The sequence below is a fragment of the Eulemur rufifrons genome, chromosome 21 (genome assembly GCF_041146395.1).
Source record: "Eulemur rufifrons isolate Redbay chromosome 21, OSU_ERuf_1, whole genome shotgun sequence".
Taxonomy (NCBI): domain Eukaryota; kingdom Metazoa; phylum Chordata; class Mammalia; order Primates; family Lemuridae; genus Eulemur; species Eulemur rufifrons.
Window position 1 is genome coordinate 18,158,743 of NC_091003.1, and position 25,709 is coordinate 18,184,451.

The 25,709-nt window shown below is 39.9% G+C and overlaps 1 protein-coding gene across 1 annotated transcript in view; it reads left to right on the plus strand.

Annotated features, from left to right (window-relative positions):
• Window positions 1-25,709, plus strand: part of CHEK2 (checkpoint kinase 2) — a 35,037-nt gene that overhangs the window by 7,217 nt on the left and 2,111 nt on the right. The window contains exons 5-13 of the mRNA XM_069497079.1: window positions 3,364-3,454; window positions 8,931-9,039; window positions 10,924-10,977; window positions 15,849-15,910; window positions 17,759-17,858; window positions 19,373-19,459; window positions 20,554-20,717; window positions 20,938-21,053; window positions 22,090-22,175. Coding sequence (XP_069353180.1) covers window positions 3,364-3,454; window positions 8,931-9,039; window positions 10,924-10,977; window positions 15,849-15,910; window positions 17,759-17,858; window positions 19,373-19,459; window positions 20,554-20,717; window positions 20,938-21,053; window positions 22,090-22,175 — 869 coding nt within the window. The remainder of the gene's footprint in view (window positions 1-3,363; window positions 3,455-8,930; window positions 9,040-10,923; window positions 10,978-15,848; window positions 15,911-17,758; window positions 17,859-19,372; window positions 19,460-20,553; window positions 20,718-20,937; window positions 21,054-22,089; window positions 22,176-25,709) is intronic.

The following is a 25,709-nucleotide window of genomic DNA, read 5'->3' on the forward strand; positions in this document are numbered from 1 at the left end:
TTCACTTTTTCTCCCTCCCTTATTGTTTCCTTTCATCATTCCTTCCATTCGTTCATTTCTGTGTGCATATATTGAGCTCCTATTATATGCCAGGCATTAGGCTATGGGTGTTTATGTCAGGTTCACTTAAATACCAGATAATTATCCTGCACAAGTGATGTTTATTGTCATTATCAGGTAGCATTTTATAAAAATCCACTCCCAAAACTTTGTGAACATCAAATCTAAAATGAACAGTTGTCATTCAGGATATGGTCTAGAAAGAATAACCGACAAAAACAACCTCCAAAGTAGCTCACAATGATTTTAAATCCTTGGACAAGAGGAATACTCTTTCTTTAATTGAAAAAATTATAGAGCTTCTCAAACCAAGGGGATGTGTGTGTGTGTATGTGTATGTGTTACTTTTCTTTCTTTCTTTCTTTCTCTCTTTCTTTCTTTCTTTCTTTCTTTCTTTTTGAGACAGGGTCTCACTCTGTCACCCAGGCTGGAGTGCAGTGGCACGATCTTAGCTCACATTTTAAAAATATAAGTTTACACAAGCGCTTTCCCACAGATTCTGGTACTATAGTTCTGGGGATTTAAAGACTCATGCTGCTAGGCTTGGTGGCACACACCTATAATCCCAGCTACTTGGGAGGCTGAGGCAGGAGGATTGCCTCAGCCCAGGAGTTCAACGCTCTAGTACGCTATAATTATACTTATGAATAGCTACTGACTCCAGCCTGGGCAACATAGGGAGACCCCCATCTTAAAAAAAATCATGCCCAGAGATTCTCATGCAGTGAAGTCTTCAGACTGGCCTCTGGGAACTATGTCTTTATTGGACATCCTAAAATGTATTTTGTGATTGACTTAGTTTTTTCTGTTTCGGACTATTTTGTTTTCTATCTGATAATTATAGTCAGGGTAGCTGCATAGGGTTTTGCTATTTGTGGGCACATAGTGGAGGGGGCAACTGGGCACTGAAATTTGGTCTGCCCTATACTTGACAAGCTATGTGATCCCTTTTTCTCATGGGTCTGCCCAAAGGGCAACTTTACTTTTTTTTATTCAATAAAATTTTAAAATCAATTTATTTCAATTGACAAATAAAAATTGTATATATTTACCATGTGAAATAATGTTTTGAAATGTGTATCGTGGAATGGCCAATCTGAGCTAACTAATATGCAGTATGTCACATCATTTTTTGTGGGAAGAACACTTAAAATCTATCTCAGCTGATTTTCAAGAATTTAATACATTAACTGTAGTGATGATGTTGTGTAGTAAATCTTTTGATCTTTTCTAATTTGAGCAAAGATGTCATGTAGGTTAAAGGTGATTAAAGTAGATCAGACTGGTACTCTGTGGACTGAATTTGGCCTATTAACATTTTATTAGGCATTTGCTGATATTTATAATATTAATATGAAAACCCAAATGTCTTAGAAAAGTTGGAATATCTGGCCACGGCGAGCCTACAATCCCACAACTTGGGGATCTGCAGGCACTGAGTAGAGGCTGCCTCCTTCAGATGGGGGTTATATTTTCTCTTTCAAGACCCCACTTCTCAACCCAGCCAGACCTTTGTGTAATATATGACCTTCCTGGCTTGTGCAGACCATTCAGTTTGCAGTCACTGAAGTAGACCTTAATAGTTGAGAAATATATCACCAGAGCCCCTCAAATTCCCAGATTCTCCAATGCTACTGGAACATATAGGTTCATAAATAGCCACAAGCATAGAGGGACAGTTGTACCTGGGTGACCAGCAAGTCTCACTGGACAAGTACCTGCATCATGTGTACTAGCCTGGAATGAAGTATACTCTAGTGACTCAGATTTGTGCCAGAGACTCAGACTGGATCTTTAGGTTACTCTAGGGAGGTCAAAACCTATCACCTAGCTGGGCGCAGTGGCATACGCCTGTAGCCTAACTACTTGAGGAGCTGAGGCGGGGAGATCACTTGAGCCCAGGAGTTCAGGGCCAGCCTGGGCAACATAGCATGACCCTGTTTTAACAACAACAAAAACAAAAACTGTCATCTAAAATCTGAGAAACTGAAGGTTTTTCACAAATTTGCTCTTTTAACATATTAATAGGCAATTGCAAATTTACCTTTGATAGTTATGTAGAATTGAAATATTTGATAACTTATTGCAGGCTTGGCCTATGTGGGTTAAATTATTAAAAGAGTAGTTTTATTTATTTATTTATGTGTGTATGTATGTATTTTGAGATACAGCCTGAATAATGAATAGAGAAAGAAAAAGGGAGTTCGTTTAGAAAATGCTATTTATCTAATTTTACAAATAGGTTCAAGATAGTTTGCACTATGAAAAACCAGATATATAAAGGTATAAATGGCTGAGAGAAGATATACTAGTATGGTGACTTATGGTCTAATTTTTATTGGGATATTTACTTGCCTAGGACATTTTTTCTAGGCTCACACTAATTGGTTTTTTTTTTTTTTTTTCCTTCTCTGAGACAGTCTTGCTCTGTTACCCTAGCTAGAGTGCAGTGGAGTCACCACAGGGCTCAAGTGATCTTTCTGCCTCAGCCTCCTGGGTAGCTAGGACTACAGGTGTGCACCATCATGCCTGCCTAAGTTTTCTATTTTTTGTAGAGATGGAGTCTCGCTCTTGCTCAGGCTGGTCTTGAACTCCTGACCTCAAGCAATCCTCCTGCCTCAGCCTCCCAGAGTGCTAGGATTACGGGCGTGAGCCATTGTGCCCGGCCTGAGACTAATTGCTTTTTGATTTTTTGGGACTGTGGTATCTGCATGAATATTTTATATTAGTGCAATTGATTAATATGCTGAGGTTGAGGAATATGAATAGCAGTTATGTTATGGGTTTTTGGCACTGTTGTTAGAACAATGCTGGGTAGTTCCATTGAAGGATGAAATTTTTTTTTTTTTAATTTTTAATTTTTTTTTAAATTTTGAAACAGAGTCTTGCTCTGTTGCCCTGGCTAGAGTGCTGTGTCATCAGTCTAGCTCGCAGCAACCTCAATCTCCTGGGCTTAAGCAATCCTTCTGCCTCAGCCTCCCGAGTAGCTGAGACTACAGGCATGCACCATTACGCTCGGCTAATTTTTTCTCTTTTTAATAAAGATGGGGTCTTGCTCATGTTGAGGCTGGTCCCGAACTCCTGATCTGAAACAATCCTCCCGCCTTGGCCTACCTAACACATATTGTAAATGTTTCATCTTAAATATAATTAAAAACAACTCTGAGTGACAGAGCTGTAAATCAATTAAATGTAATTAAAAACAACTGTCTTCTATACCATATGAATATTACATTTAGAATCAATTATGTTCTCTTTTTTGACTAAGTTAATGAACTCTATTTCTGCCCTTTTTTCCCTTAGTTTTTGTATTTTTTGATCTGACTGTAGATGATCAGTCAATTTATCCTAAGGAATTAAGAGATGAATACATCATGTCAAAAACTCTTGGAAGGTAAATTATTTTTTTTCTTGTATAAATTGTACTTCAGTTTTTCCCTACACATTTGTCATTGGGTAATTTTTCATTTCTGATTTCATAACATTATTTATTGATAACATATTTCTGGGACTTTTATTTCTGATAAGAATTTTATTTTTTTATTTTTTTGTGAGTTATTTGATACTGATTTTATTTTAAATTTTTTATTTTTAATTGACAAATAACAATTGTGTATATTTATGTGGTACAATGTGACATTTTGATGTATGCGTTCATTGTAGAAAAATTCAATAAAGATAATTAACATATCTATCACCTCATCAATTTATCATTTTTTTGTGGTAAGAACATTAAAAATATATTATAGCAATTTTGAAATATAGACTACATTATTATTGTGGTCCCCATACAGTGTAATAGATCACTAAAACTTATTCCTCCAGTCTAACTGAAACTTTGTATTCTTTGGTCAACATCCTCCCTTTTACTATCCCTTCCCTCCAGTCTCTGGTATCAATTTTTCTACTCTCTGTTTCTATGAGATTGACTTTTTAAGCTTCCACATAGAAGTGAGATCATATATAAATAGTATTTGTCTTTCTTTGCCTGGCTTCTTTCGTTTAGCATAGTTTCCTCCACTTCCATCCGTGTTGTTGCAAATGACAGGATTTCCTTCTTTTTTAAGGATGTATAGTATTCCCTTGTGTACATATACCACATTTTCTTCATTCATTCATTGGTAAACACTTAGGTTGCTTCCATGTCTGGGCTGTTGAGAATAATGTTGAAATGAACATGGGAGTGCAGGTATCCCTTTGACATACCAATTTCCATTCTTTGGATATATATCCAGAAGTGGGATTGCTGAATCATGTGGTATTAATAACTCTACTTTTAGTTGTTGGTTCTTTTTTTTTTTTTTTTTTTGAGACAGAGTCTTGCTCTGTCGCTAAGGCTAAAGTGCGATGGCTTGATCATAGCTTACTGCAGCCTCAAGTCCTGGGCCCAAGCAATCCTCCTGTTTCAGATTCCTGAGTAGCTGGGACTACAGGCACATACTACTATGCCTGGCTAATTTTTTTTTATTTTTTTATTTTGTATATATGTTTTTTAAGAAATGGGGTCTTGCTTTGTTGCCCAAGTTTGGTCTTGAACTCCTGGCCTCAAGCAATCCTCCTGCCTCAGCCTCCCGAGTCACTGGGATTACAGGCATGGGCTACCGTGCCCAACCCAGCTTACCATACTATTTTCCAAATTGTCTGTACTAATTTACATTCCCACCAACAGTGTACCAAGATTTCCTTTTCTCTACATTCTCCCCAACACTTACCATTTGTGTTTTTGATAGTAGCCATTCTAATAGGCATGAGGGGATATCTCATTGTGTTTTTAATTTGTATTTCCCTAATGACTAGAGATGTTGAGCATTTTGTCATATATTCTGATAGGTGTCTTATTGATTTATTTGATAATGGTCAATTGGAATGAACTCTTTTTCCTTACAAATTTTATTGGTGATAACTTTTTAAAAGTAGCTTTATTGAGATAAAATTTATATAACATATAATTTACCAATTTAAAGCATATAATTAAGTGATTAGTATATTCAGGAGTTGTGAACCCATCTACACAATCAATTTTAGAATTTTTTTTTAATTTTTTATTTTTATTTTCTTTTATTTTTTTTGAGACAGAGTCTCACTCTGTTGCCTGGACTAGAGTACCATGGCATCAGCCTAGCTCACAGCAACCTCAGACTCCTGGGCTCAAGCAATCCTTCTGCCTCAGCCTCCCGAGTAGCTGGGATTACAGGCATGTGCCACCATGCCCGGCTAATTTTTTCTATATATTTTTTAGTTGTCCAGCTAATTTTCTTTCTATTTTTAGTAGAGACACGGTCTTGCTCTTGCTCAGGGTAGTCTCAAACTCCTGAGCTCAAATGATCCACCCGCCTCGGCCTCCCAGAGTGCTAGGATTACAGGCGTGAGCCACCACGCCTGGCCTAGAACATTTTTATCACCTGCCTAAAACATATAATTACTGCATTTTTTCACTGTTCAGAATTTTGCCAACTTGGATGTGAAGTGAAACTGACAAGTGAATGTAACCTAGGGCAAAGTTCTCAATTTTTGGTCTCAGGACCCCTTACACTCTTAAGTTATTGAGGACCCCAAAGAGCTTTTGTTTATACAGCTTAAATATATTATTTACTGTATTAGAAACTAAAATTGAGAAATTTTTGTTAATTCATTACATAAACTCACATCCTTTTAAGATAAGTAACTTTCTAATGAAAAATAATTATTAATGAAAAGATTAGTGGGAAGAGAGGCATTGTTCTACATTTTTACAAATCTTTTTGATACCTGGCTTTCTTAGAAGGTGGCTAGATTCTGATATTTGCTTTTTCATTCAGTCTGTTATGATATCACATGTCATGTAGCCTCTGGAAAACACTGTGCACTCATGAGCTGATGAGAATGGCAAAAACAATGTCTTAGTATTATTCTGAAAATAGTTTTGACCTTGTGGATGCCCTGCAAGGTCTTGGGGTTCTCTAGTGGTTGTCCAATCATTCTCTGAGGACCACTTCCTTAGAGAAGGTATCCAGGACACTGTTACCATATTACACAATGTCTGTTGCCCATCATGCCCCACTCACAAAGGCCTTGCTATTCATCAGTATTTTGGAAAAGTGAAAGTTAAAAATACATAGAAGGAAATAATCGCCCATATTCCCGCCACATAGAATCAAGCACAGTATCCTCTTTATGACCATCTGTAGAAGAAATTCTGGTTTATAACTAACTGATTGGGTTTCCCTATTTGCATTGACTGCTTAGAATCTCACAACCAAACCCTTATCTAAGAAATATATGGAATTCAATGTTTTCTTAAGGAGGATTTAACACAGATTCTCTTAACTTATATCAGGTGGCAGAATCTCAACACAGATGAATCCGGTAAGAAGAGAAATTTATTGGTTGTTGTAACTGGGAAATATAGGGGCAAGCAAATCCTGGTTTCAGGCCTAGCTGGATCCAGAAGGTCATTAGGGCTTTATTTCATTGTTTTTGAGTTCTGATGATCTGTTTGACTTTATCTTTGACAGGGTCTAAGGGCTCCACAGTGTTACCAGGGCTCTAGCTCCATTTCTTGATTCAGCTGTTCGTTGCTTCCCTATAGAATTGCTCTATGTGACAGGAAAAATGGCTACCAGGAGCTGCAGATTTGTATTTTCGTTGTCTAAAAACTACAGCAGAGAGGATTGTTTCCTAGCATCAGCATTTGATTTCAAGGGAAACTCTGATTGGCTCAGTTTTGATTATGTATCCACCCTGTGGTCTTAGAAGTAGGGATTGTGTCATGGCAGACACCCAGCTATAGAGCTACATGGACTCGGGGAGGATTCCCCCAAGCAAAGGGTGGCTGTTTCCAGGAGAACAGAAATTGGACAGTGCTTTAAGCTGACTTAAAAAATAATAGTTACATGGACCCTTACCTCATACTGTGTATAAAAATTAATTCAAAATGGAACCAAGAACTAAATATAAGAGGTAAAAGTGTAAAACTCTAGGAAGAAAACATAGGGAGAGTTCTTCATGAACTTAGATTTGGCAATGGTCTCTTAAATATGATACCAAAAGCACAGTGACAAAAAAAAATAGATAAATTAGATTTCAAAATTAAAAGTGTTTCTGCTTCAAAAGACAACTGTAAAGAGAGTGAAAACACAACCCACAGAATGAGAGAAAATATTTGCAAATCATATATCTGATAAGGATTTATACCCAGAATAGGTAAAGAAATCTCAAAAAGATAGCTGGCAATTTAAAAGTAGCCCAAGGGCTTGAATAGACATTTCTCTAAAGAAGACGTACAAATGGCCAAAAAGTGCGTGAAAAGATGCCCAACATCATTGGTCATTAGGGAAGTGCACACCAAAACCACAATGAGATGCAACTTCACACCCACCCACTAGGGTGGCCATAATAAAGAAATGGAAAATAACAAATATTGGTGAGGATGTGGAGAAATTGGAACCACCATACACTAATGGTGGGAATGTAAAATAGTGTAGCCGCTGTGAAAAAGTTTGGTGCTTTCTCAAAATGTTAAACACTGAATTACTGTGTGACCCAGAAATTCTCCTCCTAGGTATTTGTATGCCCCCAAATTGTAAACAGGTGTTCAAACAAAAGCTTGTACATGAATGTTCATAGCAGCTCTAGTCACAATGATGAAGTCTAGTTTATCTTTTTTCTTTCGTTGCTTGTGCTTTTGGTGTCATATTTAAGAAACCATTTAGAAAAGGTGGAAGCAACCCAAATAAATGTCCATCAAAAGATGAATGGATAAACAAAATGTGGTATTTACACACAACGGAGTATTATTCAGGTATAAAAAGGAAGGAAGTACTGACGGATACTATAGCATGGATGAACCTTGAAAATAGTATGCTAAGTGAAAAAAGCCACAAGAGGCTACATGTTGTATGAGTTCATTGATATGAAATAGTCAGAACTGGCAAGTCAATAGAGACAGAAAGCAGATTATTGGTTGCTGGGGCTGAGGCAGGGTAGAATGGGTAGTGACTGCTCAACAGGTATGGGGTTTCCATTTGGGCTAATGAAAAAGTTCTGGTCTTGGTTGTAGAACGGTGGCAGTGCACTTAATGCCACTGAACTGTACACTTGAAAATGATTACAATGGTAAATTTTATGTTATGTATATTTAACACAGTAAAAAAGATGTCTTGGTAAACCCCTCACCTCATCCCCTCAAAACCCACAGTAGTTGCAATAGCCTACTTCAGGCAGGTAATGAGTGATGGATACGCTAGTAGCCATTACCTTGGGCTGACCCAAGCCTTGGAGAACAGATCCTGCTTAGGATTAAGTATATGCTGGGTAGCATTCCTCCTCCATTAGTAATATCTCACTTAATTGTAAATTTTTGTGAGAGGTTGCTGCAAGCAGGCTAATTGTGTATTCTGATTTGATTTAGGGTACAATTCGTGCTATCGATTGCTTATGCACTTTCTTTGAAGATAGAGAATAGGAAAGAGAAATAAATGTACCAATGGAAGTAATTCATTTGTGGATTCTGTTTATTGTTTTTTGTTTGGGGTGCTCATTTTGACCAGGGAAGATTGTTCTATTTGATATTTTTCTGACTTCTGGGATAAATAATTTCTCTCTTATTTGTTCTTAGTATCTTTCTGGGGCTGCAGTCAGATTTATGTCTCTATCACTCAGCTCAAAAGTGCAATTTGGAGCTGACTCAGTGTTGCTGGATGGTTCTTATCCACTAATGCCCTTGACATTTTACACTGGTGAGGTTTCACTGTGTCCTCTGAAAACAGGGACAATGGAAGGGTTGTTATATGGACTGTCTTTAACTTATAATACACAAAGTAGACTCGGGAGTAGTGGGTCTCATGATTAAAAACATCCTGACAATCACTGTCTGTGCTTTTCCCCTCTAGCGGTGCCTGTGGAGAGGTAAAGCTGGCCTTCGAGAGGAAAACATGTAAAAAAGTAGCTATAAAGATCATTAGCAAAAGGAAGTTTGCTATTGGCTCAGCGAGAGAGGCAGTAAGTACCTGTGTTTGGTTGCTCACCTTGTCTTGACACTTTTTCGTAACTTCCCAGAATAGTCTTAGAGCAATGATTTTCAATCTCAGGAATAGTTCACTGCTCAGATATGCGAATTTGTGAGTATCAAAGAACATGGACAATTTTCTAGTATCTTTAATTAATCTAGAATCTTTTACTTATAGGTAATTTCGTTCCAAAAATATTTGGTTGTACATAATAATGTACATAGCAGGAAGTTTTTTTTTTCCTTCCAAGTTCAAAGTAGATTGTTTTTACAATAAATGAGAGGAAATTAGAGAAAAAAATCCAGCCATAATACCCCCTGGAACCCCACAGCTGTTTTCAGTTTTCCTTTTCCTCCTAGTCTTTGTTCATATGAATTCATGTTTTTAGGTGGTTGAAATCATATTGTATATGCAGTTTTGTATTCTGCTTTTCCACATGTGCCTTATAGTGTAAACTTTTCTCTAATGCATCCTTTTTGATGATTAAGTGTCCATGTCATCAATTTTATCCTAATTTTTACAGCCATTTCTCCCGTTGATCATTTAGGTAATTTCCAATTCTTTGCTCTTCTGGGTAATAACGACAATGAGTATCTTTTATTTATGGATTAGTTATAGTTTTATAAATTTTTAATTAAATTATTTTAGTAACCTTTCTATGTAGTGCCCACTTGTTTTATTATATTTTTTAAAATCCACATTTACTGTATGGGTGAGATGGCTAAATGTATTGATCTTTCCACACATGACCCAATAAAGTAACGTAAAACACACTCCCTAATCACATTTGCCTTTTTGGCCAGCTGTTTCTTGCTATTATACTTTAACATTCTTTAAAGATCAATTTTTTTTCCCCCCTAGACAATGCCATTCTTACATGGCAAGAGGAATTTCCTTTATGTGTTCACTTTGTTATAGATCTTTTCCCCTGTGATTCTGGATTTGTTTTCCATTTGGGGGAGAAGAAAATATCTACCAGATTGTTAAAAACTTGGAGTAAGATTTTACTTCTTAATTTCATAATTCAAATCATATTGGACTCTTTATGATCACTGTATTATCAGAGTACACCCCGACTTGGTAATGAGTTTAACGGCTTACAGGAAGAGACAGGCTCTTAAAATTAAACATCTGGGTTTCTTAGCTGAAGTCCATTTTACATAAATATGTAATTCTATCTCCTCTTTGCTTGTGGAGGGTGTAGCCCAGGAAGTTGAGTTACTTGATTCATCCTTATGGAATTGTAACAGAGAACAACTTTAGTACCCTGAAGCTTCCTCTGTCAGAGCCTCAGTAAATATGTTAGCCACAGTTGAAGTTGGCACCTCTGTCTGTTCTATTAGTAGTAATTTGACTTGACATTTTCTTCATACAACTGTTAAATACCTTGTCCGTGGTTTTTGTTTATTTCATCATTTTTATGAATGTAAATAATTCCATAGCTAATGACAAGTAGAGTTTACCAGTTAAATGTGAAAACAGTAGAAACACATTTGTTTCTCTGGCTATGGGAACTGGGGCAAGTGGCTTCTCTCCTCTCAGCCTTGGTTGTCGCATCTGTAAAATGGGGAAAATTATACAATCCAGTTCACTTGGGGATTCTGAGGCTTATGTGAGATGATCCTTGGAAATAAAGAGCTTGGCACAGGGCCTGGCCATTTATTGAATGCTTACTATTTGCCATGTACTTGGCAAAGTGATTTTACGTGAGTTATTTAATTCATTGACTTCTGGGCTTTGATTTCTTTGTATGAATAGAACTGGGTTTGGAACTTAGGTAGTCTTTAGTCAACTAAGTTTAATTGCAAATATTTTTTAAAATATTGGCTATTATTATTAATAATAAACTCCAATGCTATTCTGTTTTGTATCAAAGGACCCGGCTCTCAATGTTGAAACAGAAATAGAAATTTTGAAAAAACTAGATCATGTAAGTATTGCTGTAAATATGACCTGTAGTTAAATTCATTTATCTCAAAATACAGGAAGAGTGTAAAGCATTTCAATATAATATAGCTAGTATTAACATGGGTTCCTTAATTTGTATGGATATGCACATGCATACACACCTGGCTGTCATTTAGCTGAGGAGTTTTACCCCAAAATTTTGAGAGGACAATACTGTATAAAGATTTCATGATTAAATAATTTTGTGATATTTCTGATGAGTTAGTTCTTGACCAACAGACATAGTAATCATAGTATTCATAGGGACTTGATCAACTGACTGTGTTTGTGAAGATAGTGCTAATTTTGGTAAATTTGGTTTAATTATACCTGAAGTTTCAATACCTTTAAATACCTTTTATTTGGAGTTAACCAAATAAATTCAAGGGTATCCAATAAGTATGATAGCATCCTATCCTTATGTCTGATTAAATGGTATCTGTAGCCTTGTTGGATGTAAATAGTTCTTATTTTTTGTATAATAATGACTTTGTGCCAATGGAAAGTGTGTCTCACTTTAAAAAAGTGAGAAGGAAAAGTTAGCATGTGGGACTGATCCCATCTTCCTTTTTACTGAGTCTTTGAATTTCTTCATTCATTTATGAGCACCTATGAAGGAATAAGCTTGGTAGGCGCTGGATTAAACTTGAAACAAGACCTCTAGCCTGTCCTGCTAATGATTGTCTTATTTTGGCTCTTCTCCTCCAAACAACACAAATATTTCTTTTCTTTTACCTGCCCAAATCCCTCAAAGAACAAATAGAAACTGAGAAGAAAATGACTGCCGTTGACACAATACTTCAACAGGGTCTTCTAGAACTCAATAGCTGGACTTGAAAACCCTTGAGAATCTGACTGACCTTCCTGCTTGGCTTTCTTCTAATTCTTCTGGAACTTCCTCTTCCTTGAATTTGCCAGGTCCTTTTTCCAGAGTCTTTCTTTAAGAAGAGCCCTCTAATTTTCTGGGGTGGAGTTGCAGCAAACATACCCTTAAGATAAACACTTAGGATTCTCAGAGAATTTTCTCTGATGTCAGAGGTTTCCCAAACGTAACATTTATACAAATCTGGTGTTCAGTGCAATGGAGAAGAATTCAGAACCCTATAAAAAGGTCCTTGAACATATTTCTTGGCACATGGAATCCTTGGGAATGAAACATGGGCCATGAGTTCATTTTAATGTTGGGAACAATGAGTAGGGTCTAGTGGCCAAGAGCCTGGCCTTTGGAATCAGAGATTGATTTGGTCAATTGTCAAACACTTATCATGCCAGGCTGTCTTCTAGGTCCGAGCAGTGTTAAGCACAGATGGAGCTGTCCATCACTCCCCTCATGTGACTTCAATCAGTTGTGGAGACAGACCTGGGTTCTATCCCATTTCTATTACCTCCTGTCTCTCAAAAGGTCATTTTACTTTTAGAAGCCTCTGTTTCATCATCTGTACGGTGGAGACAATAAAGATACTTACCTCACAAGGTCAATGTGAGAATTCAATGAAATGTGCTGCTGAAGCTTTCAGCGCAGAGTACATACTAGGGGAACGATAGTGATCTGTAATTCCCCGAATCCTTCCCAGTGTGACCTAAGTGGAAAGTCTGGGTTAGCAGCCTCTGCTTCCTCTGGTAGAGAGACACTTTCAGCTGGGACATCCCCAGTCAGTGACCCCAGAAGTGGCACAGATTAGAGAGGACAGTTTACTCTGGTTGTGACTGTTTTTTAATATTTATGTATGTATGTATATATGTATGTTTTTTAGAGACACAGGTCTTGCTCTGTTGTCCAGGCTGGGGTATAGTGGTGTGGTCATGGCTCACTACAGCCTTGAACTCATGGGCTCAGGTGATCCTTCTGCCTTAGCCTTTTGAGTAGCTGGGACTACAGGCACACATTACTATGCCCGGCTCATTTATTTTTTATATTTTTAGAGATGGGGTCTTACTATATTGCCCAGGCTGGCCTTAAACTCCTGGCCTCAAGTGATCCTCCTATTTCAGCCTCCCACGTAGCTGGGATTACAGGTGTGAGCCCCCAAATCAGGCTCTGGCTCTGACTGTTGGGCACCTCTTCATGCTTTATGAGCTTCTAGCCACACCCATGCCCATATGAGTATTGGCAATGCCCATTATAAGGCCATGCAGAACCAGGCAGTTCTCAGTTTTCCTTCTAATTGTGCCTTTTCCATGTGTGCCTTTTCTTCTGCTTCTTCTTTAAAAGGTAATTTTATTAAGATGTCAAGTGTATAAAGAGTCAAATAGTGCTAAAAGTTTTATTACACAGACCAGTAGCTCCTTGTTTCTCCTAATAGCCCTCTCTGCAAACATTTCACAACTCTTAGCTGTTTTTGCTAGAATTTACTCCATATTTCTACATAATGTGCATAAACTACTGTCTCTTGGTTTATCAATTTTAGATAGCTTGTGGACTTCCTGCTATGGTATGTGAGGATTTTAGCTGTCTCTCCTTTCTATTCCTCTATATTAATATAATGCTACAATGTGTGTCACTGTTTTCATTATTGTTATAATCACAACTGTTCATGCAGAGCCAAGTAGTCTACTATGATCTTAGGTAAGGAGTGGTAGAACTGGTTTGTTCTTAGACCAATCCTCATGGCCTTATGCTCCATGACTAAAACCTGGCTGACAGAGTCTGCCCTCAGTGGGTGCTGTAGCTGTTTTTGAGGTTGTTGATGTTAATGTGTGCAGCATACGCATGTCTCCTCTGTGCCAGCTGCTCATGCTGGATGTTGGGCCTAGAAAGGTCAATAAAACTTGACTAAGCCCATTTGGTGTCTGGTGGAAGGAGACCCATGGTGGGTGTTAGTTTTCTTTCTCTGCCCTCTTGGAGCTCACAGCGTGGTGGGGAGACAGATAGTAAGATGCAGTGTGGGGTGACACAGATTAGAACCACTGTAGGGCATGTGGATGTGTCCGAGGGGACATCTGAGTTGAGGCTGGACGCCTGAGGCCAAGTGTGCTGAGAGGGCTGGATCCCTTGCCAAGAGTGTAGTATATGAGCAATGGTGTAAACACCAGGAAAGAGTATAGAGAGCCTGGGGTGGGCAGGGAGTTTTGTTGTCTGGAGAGGATCATACATGGCACCAGGAACAGGAGATGGGGACGAGGTGGTGGTCAGGCGACAGGATGAGGCCGAGTCACAGTGGGTTTGGTAGTCCCTAACGAGAAGTTGGATTTTAGCAGCAAGGCAGCAAGAGGCCCAAAGTTTTCTTTCTTCTTGCCTTCCATCCTTCCTTTCCTCACCGATTTCTTTCTCTTCTTCCTGATTTCCTCCCTTCTTTCTTTTAAGTATTTACAAATTATATAATATTTGACACATGTAAAATAACACATGATAAATGGAAATTACAAAGCAACCCAATAAAATGAACAAACACTTTTGAACTCCCCATTCAACTTAAGGATAAAAACCTGACTAAATTATTGAAACTACCTGTGTACATTTTCCCCATCCTATCCCTTCTCTCCCCAGAGGTAGCCCCATTCTCTTGAATGCTGTATTATCCCTTGCTTTTTAAAAAGCCACATTTATATGTCTCCCCAAATAATGTATTGTTTTACTTCTTGTTTCTGAGTCTTATAAAAATGGTACAGGTTGAGTATCCCTTATCCAAAATGCTTAGGACCAGAAGTTTTTGGATTTTGGGGGGGCTCTGGAATATTTGCATTATGTTTACTGTTTGAGCATTCCAAATCCAAAGATCTGAAATCCGAATTGCTCCAATGAGCATTTCCTTTGACTGTCATGTCAGTGCTCAAAAAGATTCTGAATTTGGATTTTCGGATTTAGGGTACTCATACTCTTTGAAGTTTTTGCATTTTCCACTCAGCATTATGCTTCTAAGATCTATCCATGGTGGGGACATGGTGGGGTGTTCATTCATTGCTGTATGACAGTTCATTGTGGGAAGGTTCCAGTGGAAGATCTTAGAGTGATAGATATGATGAAATTTCCTTTGTAGGAAGATCACTCTGGCGAGTTTTGCCACCTTTTCAAATCTAAAAATCAATAAATCTTGTAGCTCTCTTAATTCTGATACAACTACAGTCCCTTTCTGTGCTGGGGTGTTTGTCTCTGATGGATATTCACCAAATCTTTTACTTACCCCTACCACTAAGCTTGGTTGTCTATGCTTTGATTGTAAAAACAGTAGGTGTACTTTCTAAGTATGAAATCATGATATTAAATAGGCATTGTGAAGTGTATAATACTGCTCAACGTTCTTTTTGTGCACCCTGCAGTGATAAGTGGTCACGAACTGTCAGCCATAGGGGGGTGTGGGTGTCCCCCCCCCCACCTAGGTGTGCTTTAGGGTTGTTATAAAATTAGAATTTCCCTCTTCCTTTGGAAAATGGTAGGATCTTGGTGTGGGGTCCAGTTCCTCCGAGGTTCCAGTTGCCTGGAGCTAAGTAACCTTTATTGACAGGCAACGTGGCAGGACTCCCCACCTGGCCCCCTTCTTTTAGTCATGCTACTTATCAGGCTCCCCCAGGGGTCTTTAGGCTGTCCTTGAGTAGCTCTGCTCGGGGCAGTGAGGAGGAAGGCTGGAAAGAGACCCAGCCTTCGTTCCTGGATGGCACCTTTGGAAATGGGATATAAGCAAGTCTCTCGCTAACATGGAGGGGCAGAAAGTTTTCTGTATGTTCTCACTGAGGAGTGGATAGGTTCTGTTCTGTCGTCTCCCCTGTTTGAACTTCAAAGCCTTCTGCGGGCAGGGAGCCAAATGCCTGGTCTTGGACTCCCTGACCCTCTGGGCAGATGTTCCAAGTTATACCGCACTTGTGGTTTTCCTTTTGGGAGTTTCTCACTACTTTTCCTTTTTCTCCCCCTCTTTTTAGCCTTGCATCATCAAGATTAAAAACTTTTTTGATGCAGAAGATTATTATATTGTTTTGGAATTGTAAGTAGTAAACTTTTTTAAAATTTATCTTCCCAAGTAAATGCTTATAAACCACCGAACAATCTAACATAGACTTGCCTTTCTCATCCTTGGCGCCCTCGATGTGTGTATGTGGTGGTGGGCCCTACAAAGTGTGTGTGTGGGGGCGTTAATATCAATTCTGAAAACCCCCCAGTGTTTCTAAAAGCAGGTGGTATGGGATTCCAGGCCCTGGATCTGTGGCCTGACCACCCAAGGGGTGAGTTTACTTCACCTCTGAGAGTCTTGTTTTCCTAGTGTTAAATGGGAATAATAATGATACCCCCACATGCAGAGTTCTCGTAAGAATTAAATGCTATGAGTGATGGAAAGCCCCCGGCAAAGCACCTATCACACGTCGGCGCTCGCCAGAGGTCGGTATTATTATAGTTGGCCCTCTGTATCTGCAGTTTCTACCGGGGGTTCAACCAGCCTTAGATTGAAAATACTCAGAAAACTAAAATGGATAGGTTGCATCTGTACTGAACCTGTATAGACTTTTTTTCTTATTATTTCCTAAACAATACAGTATGATAACTATTTACATAGCATTTACATTTTATTAGGTATTGTAAATAATCTAGAGATGATTTAAAGTATAAGGAAGGATATGCACAAGTTGTATGCAAATATTACCCCATTTTATGTAAGGGGCTTGAGCATCCATGGATTTTGGTATCCTAGGAGGGTCCTGGAACCAAGCCTCTGTGGGTACTGCGGGACGACTGTACTCTGGAATATCTCTCTGGGTGGACCTTTCTGCTTGGGTCACGGGGACCAGCTTGTGTGGTGGTACCTGCGTATCTTTCAGTGTCTTCTTAGTTTAATTCAAGGGCCATAATGTCCTGTGTTATTTGGTGTGATCAGGATAATTTCCTGTCCCATTCCTGGAAGAAGCCTGGCTTTGTGTCTGTCCCTGCTTACATATGCAGTGGTTCTGGGAGCAGCTGTTGTGGCAAGCAGGGAATGGTTTGGTTCTGACTAGCAAACAGTGGCTGTGCAGACTGACCATTAAGACTATGTCATAAACAGCACCAGGAGAGACCTTTATGTCTGTGCTGGTTGGTGCTTAAGGGAGTATCTATTGTTTTCAAATAGGGAGTGTTACCTGGTTGGATACAGTTAACACAGTTTAATAAAAGTGGTAATAATAATATAGTAGCAGTAGCTGGTATTTATTAAGCAATGACTGTGATTCAAGTACTCTTATGAGCATTTTACTTATTTTTCACAACAGTTGTACAACTGATTACTTACAGGTTACAGTTGGGTTACTATTTTTAGCCTCACATTAAAGAAAAGGAAACTGAATCACAGAGGGATCCAATAACCTTGTCGAGCACCTGTGCCAGGTGCTTTACGTACATCAATTATCTCTTAATTTTTACAACAACCATCAAGGTAGGCGGCATCATCCCTATTTTTTAAATGGTAGAAACAAGCTCAGAGAGGTTACATAGCGTGCCCAAAGTTGCACAGCTGGGACATGGTGGAGCAAGGAGTTCAGACCCCAGTTCTCTGATTGTAAACTCCTGTTTGCTCTTCTACATCAGTCTGAGAATCACGTGGGGTGTGTGATAAAAATGCAGAATTGGATTTTAAAAAGTTTCCCAAGTATCTCCAATACCCACTCCTTTCCTCTTGTTCCTTAGCTTATAACTGGGACATCTGATTGTAGATGAGCCTTATTACCTCATTAGCTTTAAAAATGGGATTCAGGAGTGAATAAAAATGGCAACCATTTGCTTGTCTTATTGAGTTTGTTTTTATGTTCTGTCCAAGTGAGCTTCCCTCCAGGAATGAACCCCCTGCTTTGCTTGTGTGTTTCAGGATGGAAGGAGGAGAGCTGTTCGACAAGGTGGTGCGGAATAAACGCCTGAAAGAAGCTACCTGCAAGCTCTATTTTTACCAGATGCTCTTGGCTGTGCAGGTAAGAGAAGCCCTCAATTCTTTTGACGATCTACTGTCTTTTAGGTGAGTTACTCCCTGAGTTAGGCAGAAACTGAGGGACTATGGATTAAAACTCAGAATCTGTGTGTTTGTTCTGTTCTTGGCAAAAACATCCACCCCTTTGACTCAGATGACAAAGCTCTCACGGTGAAGTTTAAGAGACAGTAGGAAAGGCAGTTACAGAGATGAACACTCATTCCTATGTCTCCTCTCTTTAGCTTGGAGGTATTTCTGGAGGGACATTGATTTCTAGGTCTGCCTGATCCTTGCAGAAATCCTCCTTAACTCCCTGAGTGGGAGCTGGGCAGGTATGAGGGCAAGGCTGGCAAGTTGGGGTCATTATGACAGATGGGTTGCTCCCCTGTGGCTCAGTACTAGGCGTTCCCTTCAGGTGCAACATCTTGTTAACTGCAGCAGGTAGGTGGGCAGGTCAGTGGGACATGTGTGCAGCTTTCTATATTCAGTGAAAGTGTTGGATGGAGGAATAGCTGGTGGCACTTTGCTTTGAGGAACGTCACCATTTCCCAGACAAAATTTGGTTGTGACTATTTCCTGCCAAGGTTTCTTCTCTTGAAAACCCACTCCATGCAGGAAATGTAGCCACTGGGAGCAGTTCTTGTATTGAGTGAGGATTGAGAGAGATTTTTCTATGGTTGGTCCACCTGGGTTTGCCCTCCCAGAGGTTTCACCAGATCCATTTCTCAGTGGAAATTTTTGGGAAGAATTTTTGCTCTAGCCCAGAGGGACATCCAGAGAGGGTTGAAGCCCATGAACATAAGTCCTTTTTAATGGTGGCTGCCACCTACCTAGTGTTCTACCTCCTTATTGGTTTATTCCCTCACTTATAGTGACCAAGAATATTAAGATAAAATAAGTGCAGATCAGTGAGTATGGGAAATTTTTATTTCCTAAAGAAATATAACATAGTATGGTGATTTTCTTTTCATTTTTAGGTACTAGACAATAGAGTTTTCAAAGACTAAGTTTTCACATCAAGTTAACTCTGAGTATTTAAACAGATAATTTACAAAATGTATTTTTACAGATTCCCTTTAAAAATATTCTCAGGGCTATAATAACCAAATATACCATTTTGGTGAAAGTTTTATGTTTACTTTGAAAAAAAATTTTAAAAACGTTAAAAAATGTTTACTTTGGTGTGTTCTCAAAATATTTTATATCACCTATTTAATTTTTTATTGACATCAACACCTTCTATTTCTACCAACATGTGAAGGGTTATTATCTTGAAAAGTGAAATCAAAATAAGTTTACTGTTCTAAGTTGCTTTTTTGGTTTTTCTGCTTTTTAAATCTTAAACAATTTGTAAACACTAACCCCTCTACCCCAGCAGTTTTCTGATTTTGAGGAATATGGTTGTGCATATCATGGCTTACAGTTTCACCCAGCTGTGAAATGTGTGTGTGTTGGTGACTGTCTCTGCTTATGTACCTACTGCATAAATCCAAGGGTCATGTCCCCCTTTCTCTGTAGTACCTTCATGAAAATGGCATTATACATCGGGACTTAAAGCCAGAGAATGTTCTTCTGTCGTCTCAGAAAGAGGACTGTCTGATAAAGGTAAGAAACTTACGCTCTGCATGTGGCCACTACAGTAGATTTCTGTTCAGAAACTCTTTTAATTCCTCAAGTAAAAAGTGGGAGCCTGAAAAGATTGAGAATTTGACCTTTCCAGTCTTACCAAATATTTGAGACCAAATATTTGAGATCAGGTGTTACTGCTTTTATCCAGATTCTAATGAGCTCCATTGTGTACAAGTCACTTTTGTTCTCAGAGGGAGAGAGGGGAGTCTGAATGGACAAGTGAATCACATGTATTGCCTTTCCCTGTTTCTCAAGCCTGGCTTCACTTCAGAATCTCCCGTTAGGATTTAAAAATATAATGACACCTAGGCTGGGCATGGTGGCTCACACCTTTAATCCTAGCAGTTTGGAAGGCTAAGGTGGCAGGACTGCTTGAAGCCTGGAGTCAGAGACCAGCCTGGGCAACACAGTGAGACCTGTTTTTACCCAAAAAAAAAAAAAAAAAAAAAAAATTTAAAAGTTAGCCAGGCATGGTGGAGCATGCCTATAGTCCCAGCTACTCGGGAGGCTGAGGCAGGAGGATCGCTTGAGCCCAGGAGTTTGAGGTTGCTATGAGCTATGATCATACCACTACACCCCAGCCTGGGTGACACAGTGAGATCCTGTCTCTTAAAAAACAAAACAAAACAAAAAAAACCAACATGACCTCCAGGCTGCACCTCAGACACTACCGGTGACATCCAGGTGTAAGTATCTTTTCCCAAGCTCCCCAGATATTCCATGGTGCAGCCCAGTTTGAGAAACTGGGGTCTAAGAAGAACCATGTATAACTAATTAGAATTCCAAGTGTCTGTGGTAAGGGTTATAAGCTTTTTGTAAGATTACAGAACACAGGTAAGTTGGAAAACCTGAGTCTTGAGGTCCCTAGGCTCAGGTATTTTAATTTAAGCAAAATTAAATACCTTAACTTGCAAAGACTTGAATTTGTAGATTTCAGATTAATGGCAGGTGTATGTGAATTATACACTAGAAACTGATCTAGCCTACATTTTTTCAAACTTGCAGACTATGTTAATCTTTTTATGTTATGACATTGATAAAAAATTATTTCCTTTTGTCCTTAATTTTAGATTACTGATTTCGGGCAGTCCAAGATTTTGGGGGAGACCTCTCTCATGAAAACCTTATGTGGTACCCCCACCTACTTGGCTCCTGAGGTTCTTGTTTCTGTTGGGACTGCTGGGTATAACCGTGCTGTAGACTGCTGGAGTTTAGGAGTTATTCTTTTTATCTGGTAAGAGAAGTTTTCATTGCTTCACAGTCTGGTTGGATGTGATTAGGTGAAATCGTAATGTGTCCAGGTAGAAAGTTTGTATTTAATTTAGGTCACTTTTGGACCATCGATTTAAAGAAAAATCAGATTTTTCATTATGCTGAAAGAGAAATCTATATGTCCAAATGCCACTGAGAATGCCACTTGATTTCTTTTCCTTTCTCTCTCTACCGATATTAAGCCTTAGTGGGTATCCACCTTTCTCTGAGCATAAGACTCAAGTGTCCCTGAAGGATCAGATCACCAGTGGAAAATACAACTTCATTCCCGAAGTCTGGGCAGATGTCTCAGAGAAGGGTATGAATACGAAAGGGTTAAGATTTTGTGGTTTGCTAAAATGTATATGTGCTGTGGTGGGAATTTCTTCTCAAAATTCCATGGTATTTTCTCCTGTCAATTCTGCTCTTACTTTCTATAGTTAGTTTTGCACCATTTGAGAGGTAGAGGAAATTATTAAGAGCATGCACTCAAGTCCTGGGTCTGCTACTTCTTAGTTGTGTCACCTTAGGCAAGTTATTTAACCTGAGTTCCCATTTTCTTTACTTGTAAAGGGGGTCTCAGTTAACCCCTACCGTAACGGTTTTTTGTGAGGGTCAAGTATAATGTACTCAAGTGCCTGATAATCTTATTTAAATGTGTAAAATAATAAGTCAATTTTTCATTACAAAGTTTCCTTTGAGTAAGTAAGCATGTAAAAGCTAAATGTCATTAGTTACCTTGTATTTTATAATTTAAAAGTGCAACTTTTTAGTTCCCTGAAGGAAAAATAGAAGGTTAAATGTTACAATTAAATGTCAAATAATGTAACTGTAGGTGATTGAATTAAATGTCAGAATATTTAAGGAATAATACTGTATGCAATATACAAGCCAGCCTGCAGTTGTTGCTTGCTGAAGTAGTCATTTTATTTCTGATGAGTCTGTAGTTCCAGGGAGCCTCTCTCTGGCCGAATAACTCTAACCATCAATCTATGGGTCTCAGGAAGAGTTTTCTGTGAATTCTGAGTATCTTAGACCTGGGTGGAAGTTCAGATTTAATTATTTTGAACGAGAGTCTAGCAATAAGAGAGGTACCAGGGAGTTGAGAGGTTGTGATGTCACAGCAGGAAGAGATGGGGAGTGTCATTATCATTCCTAGCGTTTTCAGAGTACTCAGAATGCAGAGAAGTGAGGAGGATTAGAGGGTACTGCCCACCATGTCTGCTGACTCACTGATCTCAGACCTTCTTTCCTCTTTCTGGATAGTGGTCTGTAATTCTAGCATGCTATAATACTGCCGATTTAATATGTTTATCCTTTTTACTATGATTTGCCCAATTATCTTGTTGCTTTAGCTTTGGACCTTGTCAAGAAGTTGTTGGTAGTGGATCCAAAGGCGCGTTATACAACAGAAGAAGCCTTACGACACCCGTGGCTTCAGGTGGGTGTGAGGCAGTGCCTGCTACCGTAACATACATGGAGAGCCCTGTTGCCAGATAGAGAGGAGCAAGAGGACAGAAACATGTCTGCTTTGTTGGGTCTGTTTAATTGTTTTAGATCATGCTTTAGGTGTATGGAGTGTGTGTGTGTGTGTGTGTGTGTGTGTGCGCGCGCGCGCGCGCGTAGGGGTGGGGTGAAGGGGATGGGTGGTATGTATAGGGGTTTGTTTGCAGAGGGGACAACCTTTTTGACATTACTCGTGGCTCTTGATGTACAAGCTCACTTTAGGGCCTGTTCTGATTCCACTTGGCTGCCTTGAGTCTGCAGTTTGGCCTGTGTTCCTCTGAGAGGCTGTTGTGGCTCCACCCTCCCAACCTTGTCCCCCTTCTACCCCACAGATGGGGTGAGCTACATTCCAGCCATCTTCAACCATAAATCAGGGAAGCTGGGGTGGTGGGGGGGGGTGGGGAGGTGGAGCAGGGCAGCCTCCCTGGAGAGAATCTAGCTTTTTCTCAAGCCCAGGTGATTGGGTATGAAGGGTCCCACTTGTTGTTCATTGTGAGTAACCATGCCATCAGCGTAGGCATCTTTCAAGTCTGCATTACCTTCAGCACAGCCATACCCCTTTCTATTAACTCTCTTTCGGTTTCTCTGTTTCCTGTGGGTAGCTTGAGCTAGAGGCTGTTACTTGAGCTAGAGGCTTTTCCTTGGGGGAATTACTGGTCCAGGAACTCCTTGGACAACCCAGCTTCAGCTCTCTACTTCTGGGACTCTGGGAAGACTGTCCCCACTCTCAGTTCCAACTGTCCACACCTAATAGTTTTGCTCAGACCAGCTCAGGTTGAGAACAACAAATTCTTAAAAAGGCAGATATATGTGTTTTGGATGTTGCTCTGGAAACTGCAGTCCCCCCAGAAGAAATCTGTCAGATGATTTAGCATTTAATAGACCACACAGATTTGAACAGCAGGACCCTGGAGAAAAGGAGTTTGGAAACAAAGGGTGCCTTTGCATGTGGGGATTTAATTTTGATGAAAAAGAGAAACATGCCTTTTGGCTCTTTTCATGTGTCCTAATAGGGGGACTTTTGGGTCTAAATGCAGAGGTAGAAGAACTGTTAGTCTTCAGAGGTAGAAGAACTGTTAGTCTTAACAAAAAAAAAAAAAAAAAAAAAAGAGCTGGCCAGTTAGGCCTGGGAACAAGGTTTACATCTGCCTGAAATTTACAAGCAAGCATAGCCTTGCACTTTTTTGTCTCAAAAGAAAATTGTTATTAACAATCAAGGAAAAGGTGAAGTTCAGCTCTGCCACAGGGGTTTTACTTGAGTACTCTTTATGCACATTTTGTTTTTGCAGCAAAAGATGGAGCCAATGTTGAATGAGGACAAGGATGCAGATTTCCCATCTAAAACATCTGTTAGTGATAATTTAGGTTTTATTTTGGGAAACTTCAGTGTTTTTGAACAAACCGAATGGTTTTGTGGGTCTTGCACTGCACTGTGCATTGAATGTGGGCTCTGGTCTCTGTTTGCTCATAAACAGAGTGTCCAGTTTTGGGAGTATCCTTTCTGTCCACTTTCTGCTTCATGTTTATTACCTGAAATAGAGGATTTCTTCCTGCTTGCCTTCAAGGTATATTATATAATAATTTAATTTTTTTCTTTTTTTCCGGCCCTTTGTGAATAAAATTTGAGTACTTGTGAATAGGTTGTAGACCTCTCAAAGGAAGGATATTTACAGATAAACATTGCTACCTGTGGTAACAATGAGCTCCTTCTTCGTATTATTGCTAATTTATGACATGTTTTAAATATAGGCCTAAGTAGACATGTGGCCCCTCAGACAGCACTGAGGGGCTGCCATGTGGAGGGCACTCTATTGTTGTTTCATTTGTTCATGCTTTCACTTTTTCAGAGCACAGTTAATGAGCTTGTGTGTCAAGCACTGTTAGTCACTGGATGCAAAAAGGAATAGGACAAGTCCTTGCCGTGGGGATCTGACAGTCTGGGTCAGGGCCAGCCCTGACCAGTCGCTACAGAGCAGTGCGATCTATGTGGTAACAGGGGTTGGTGTGCAGAGCATGGTTCTAAACCAGGACCAGGCAGGGCCACTGCCCACAGGGCTCTGGGTACCCACATCTTCACACAGTGTGAGGAATGTCTGGAGGCTGAATGGCCTGGCGATAATGTGGGGGATGAGTGGGTCAGCATTTTCAAACATTTGCTGAATCCCTCTGATATGGAGACCCTGTGCCTATTACAGTACCTGGCATCTGAGGGTGCTCAGGAAATATTTGTTCACTGAATGAGGAAGGTGGCTGCGGTGGATGGGCAGGAAGGCAAGGAGGGCATTCCTGGTGGAGATCCTAAGGCCACGAGAGAGTGTGAAGTGGAATACAGATGAGTGTGGTGCTAGCAAAGTGGCAGAGTATTAAGAACTCTGTAAAACAGTGGTGGAAGCAGGTGGTGATTGTAGCTACTAGATAGAGGATGGTTGAACCTCTTACTATATTAGTTCTCTAGTACTGTAGTCCCCAACTTCCGGGCCGCAGAGCTTCCCCCCAATCTTCCATGAAACTTAGGAATGGGGGTCTGCACAGCAGAGGATGAGCAGCTGGCAAGAGAGGGAAACTTCATCTGTATTTATAGCCGCTCCCCATTGCTCACATGACCGCCTGAGCTCTGCCTCCCCTCCTCTTCCATCGCTGTCTGTAGAAAAATTGTCTTCCATGCAATCGGTCCCTGGTGCTAAAAAGGTTGGGGGACCTGCTCTAGTACTATAAATTTCTATATCCATCAAATTGCTGAATGTTGGAGCCCTTTGTTCCTGTGTCCTCTGCCTTTGCCTACTTGGCTTAGTGGGAGTCGGGGGTGGGGTTGGGTGGGAAAGTACACGGTGAGACTTTGGAATCAGACAGCTCTGGGTCTGTGTTCTGCACAGACCACTGTGAGTGGCTGAGCTGGGCTTCTGGCCATCCTCACAGCCCACATTCCTAGTCATAGATGTTTCTTTCACCTTTCTGAAGGTTGGGAGTGCTGTACCAGGCCACCTCTCAGGGCTCCCAAATGCAAATCTTTGAACCTTGCAGAAGTAAGGGAGGTGGGAGCTACCCTCATACACATCTGGGCAGGAGTTCTCTGTGCTCTCCCCTCCTCCTCTTCCTGTAGCATGAAACACTTGTAATGCTATGTTCTGTTCATTGTCTTCCTTTCTCATTAGACCTGAGCTCTGGGATATTGTGGGCTTGAAGTCCTTCTGGCAACTTGTATAGTATCTGCTGGGTGAATTTTCGTAGGGTGCTGGGCTGGTTGTTAGGATGGCCTGGGTAACTGGCCTCATTATTGGCAGGGGTTGGGGGGGTGGAAGGTGGTGGTCCCCAAAGGATTTGGGGAGCTACATGTAGTCAGGCCCAGCCTCTGGCCTCCTGATTACCATTTTTTTTTTAATTAATTTTTTTAGAGACAGGGTCTTGCTATGTTGTCCAGTCTGGAGCACAGTGGCTATTCACAAGTGTGATCATAGTGCACTGCAGCTTT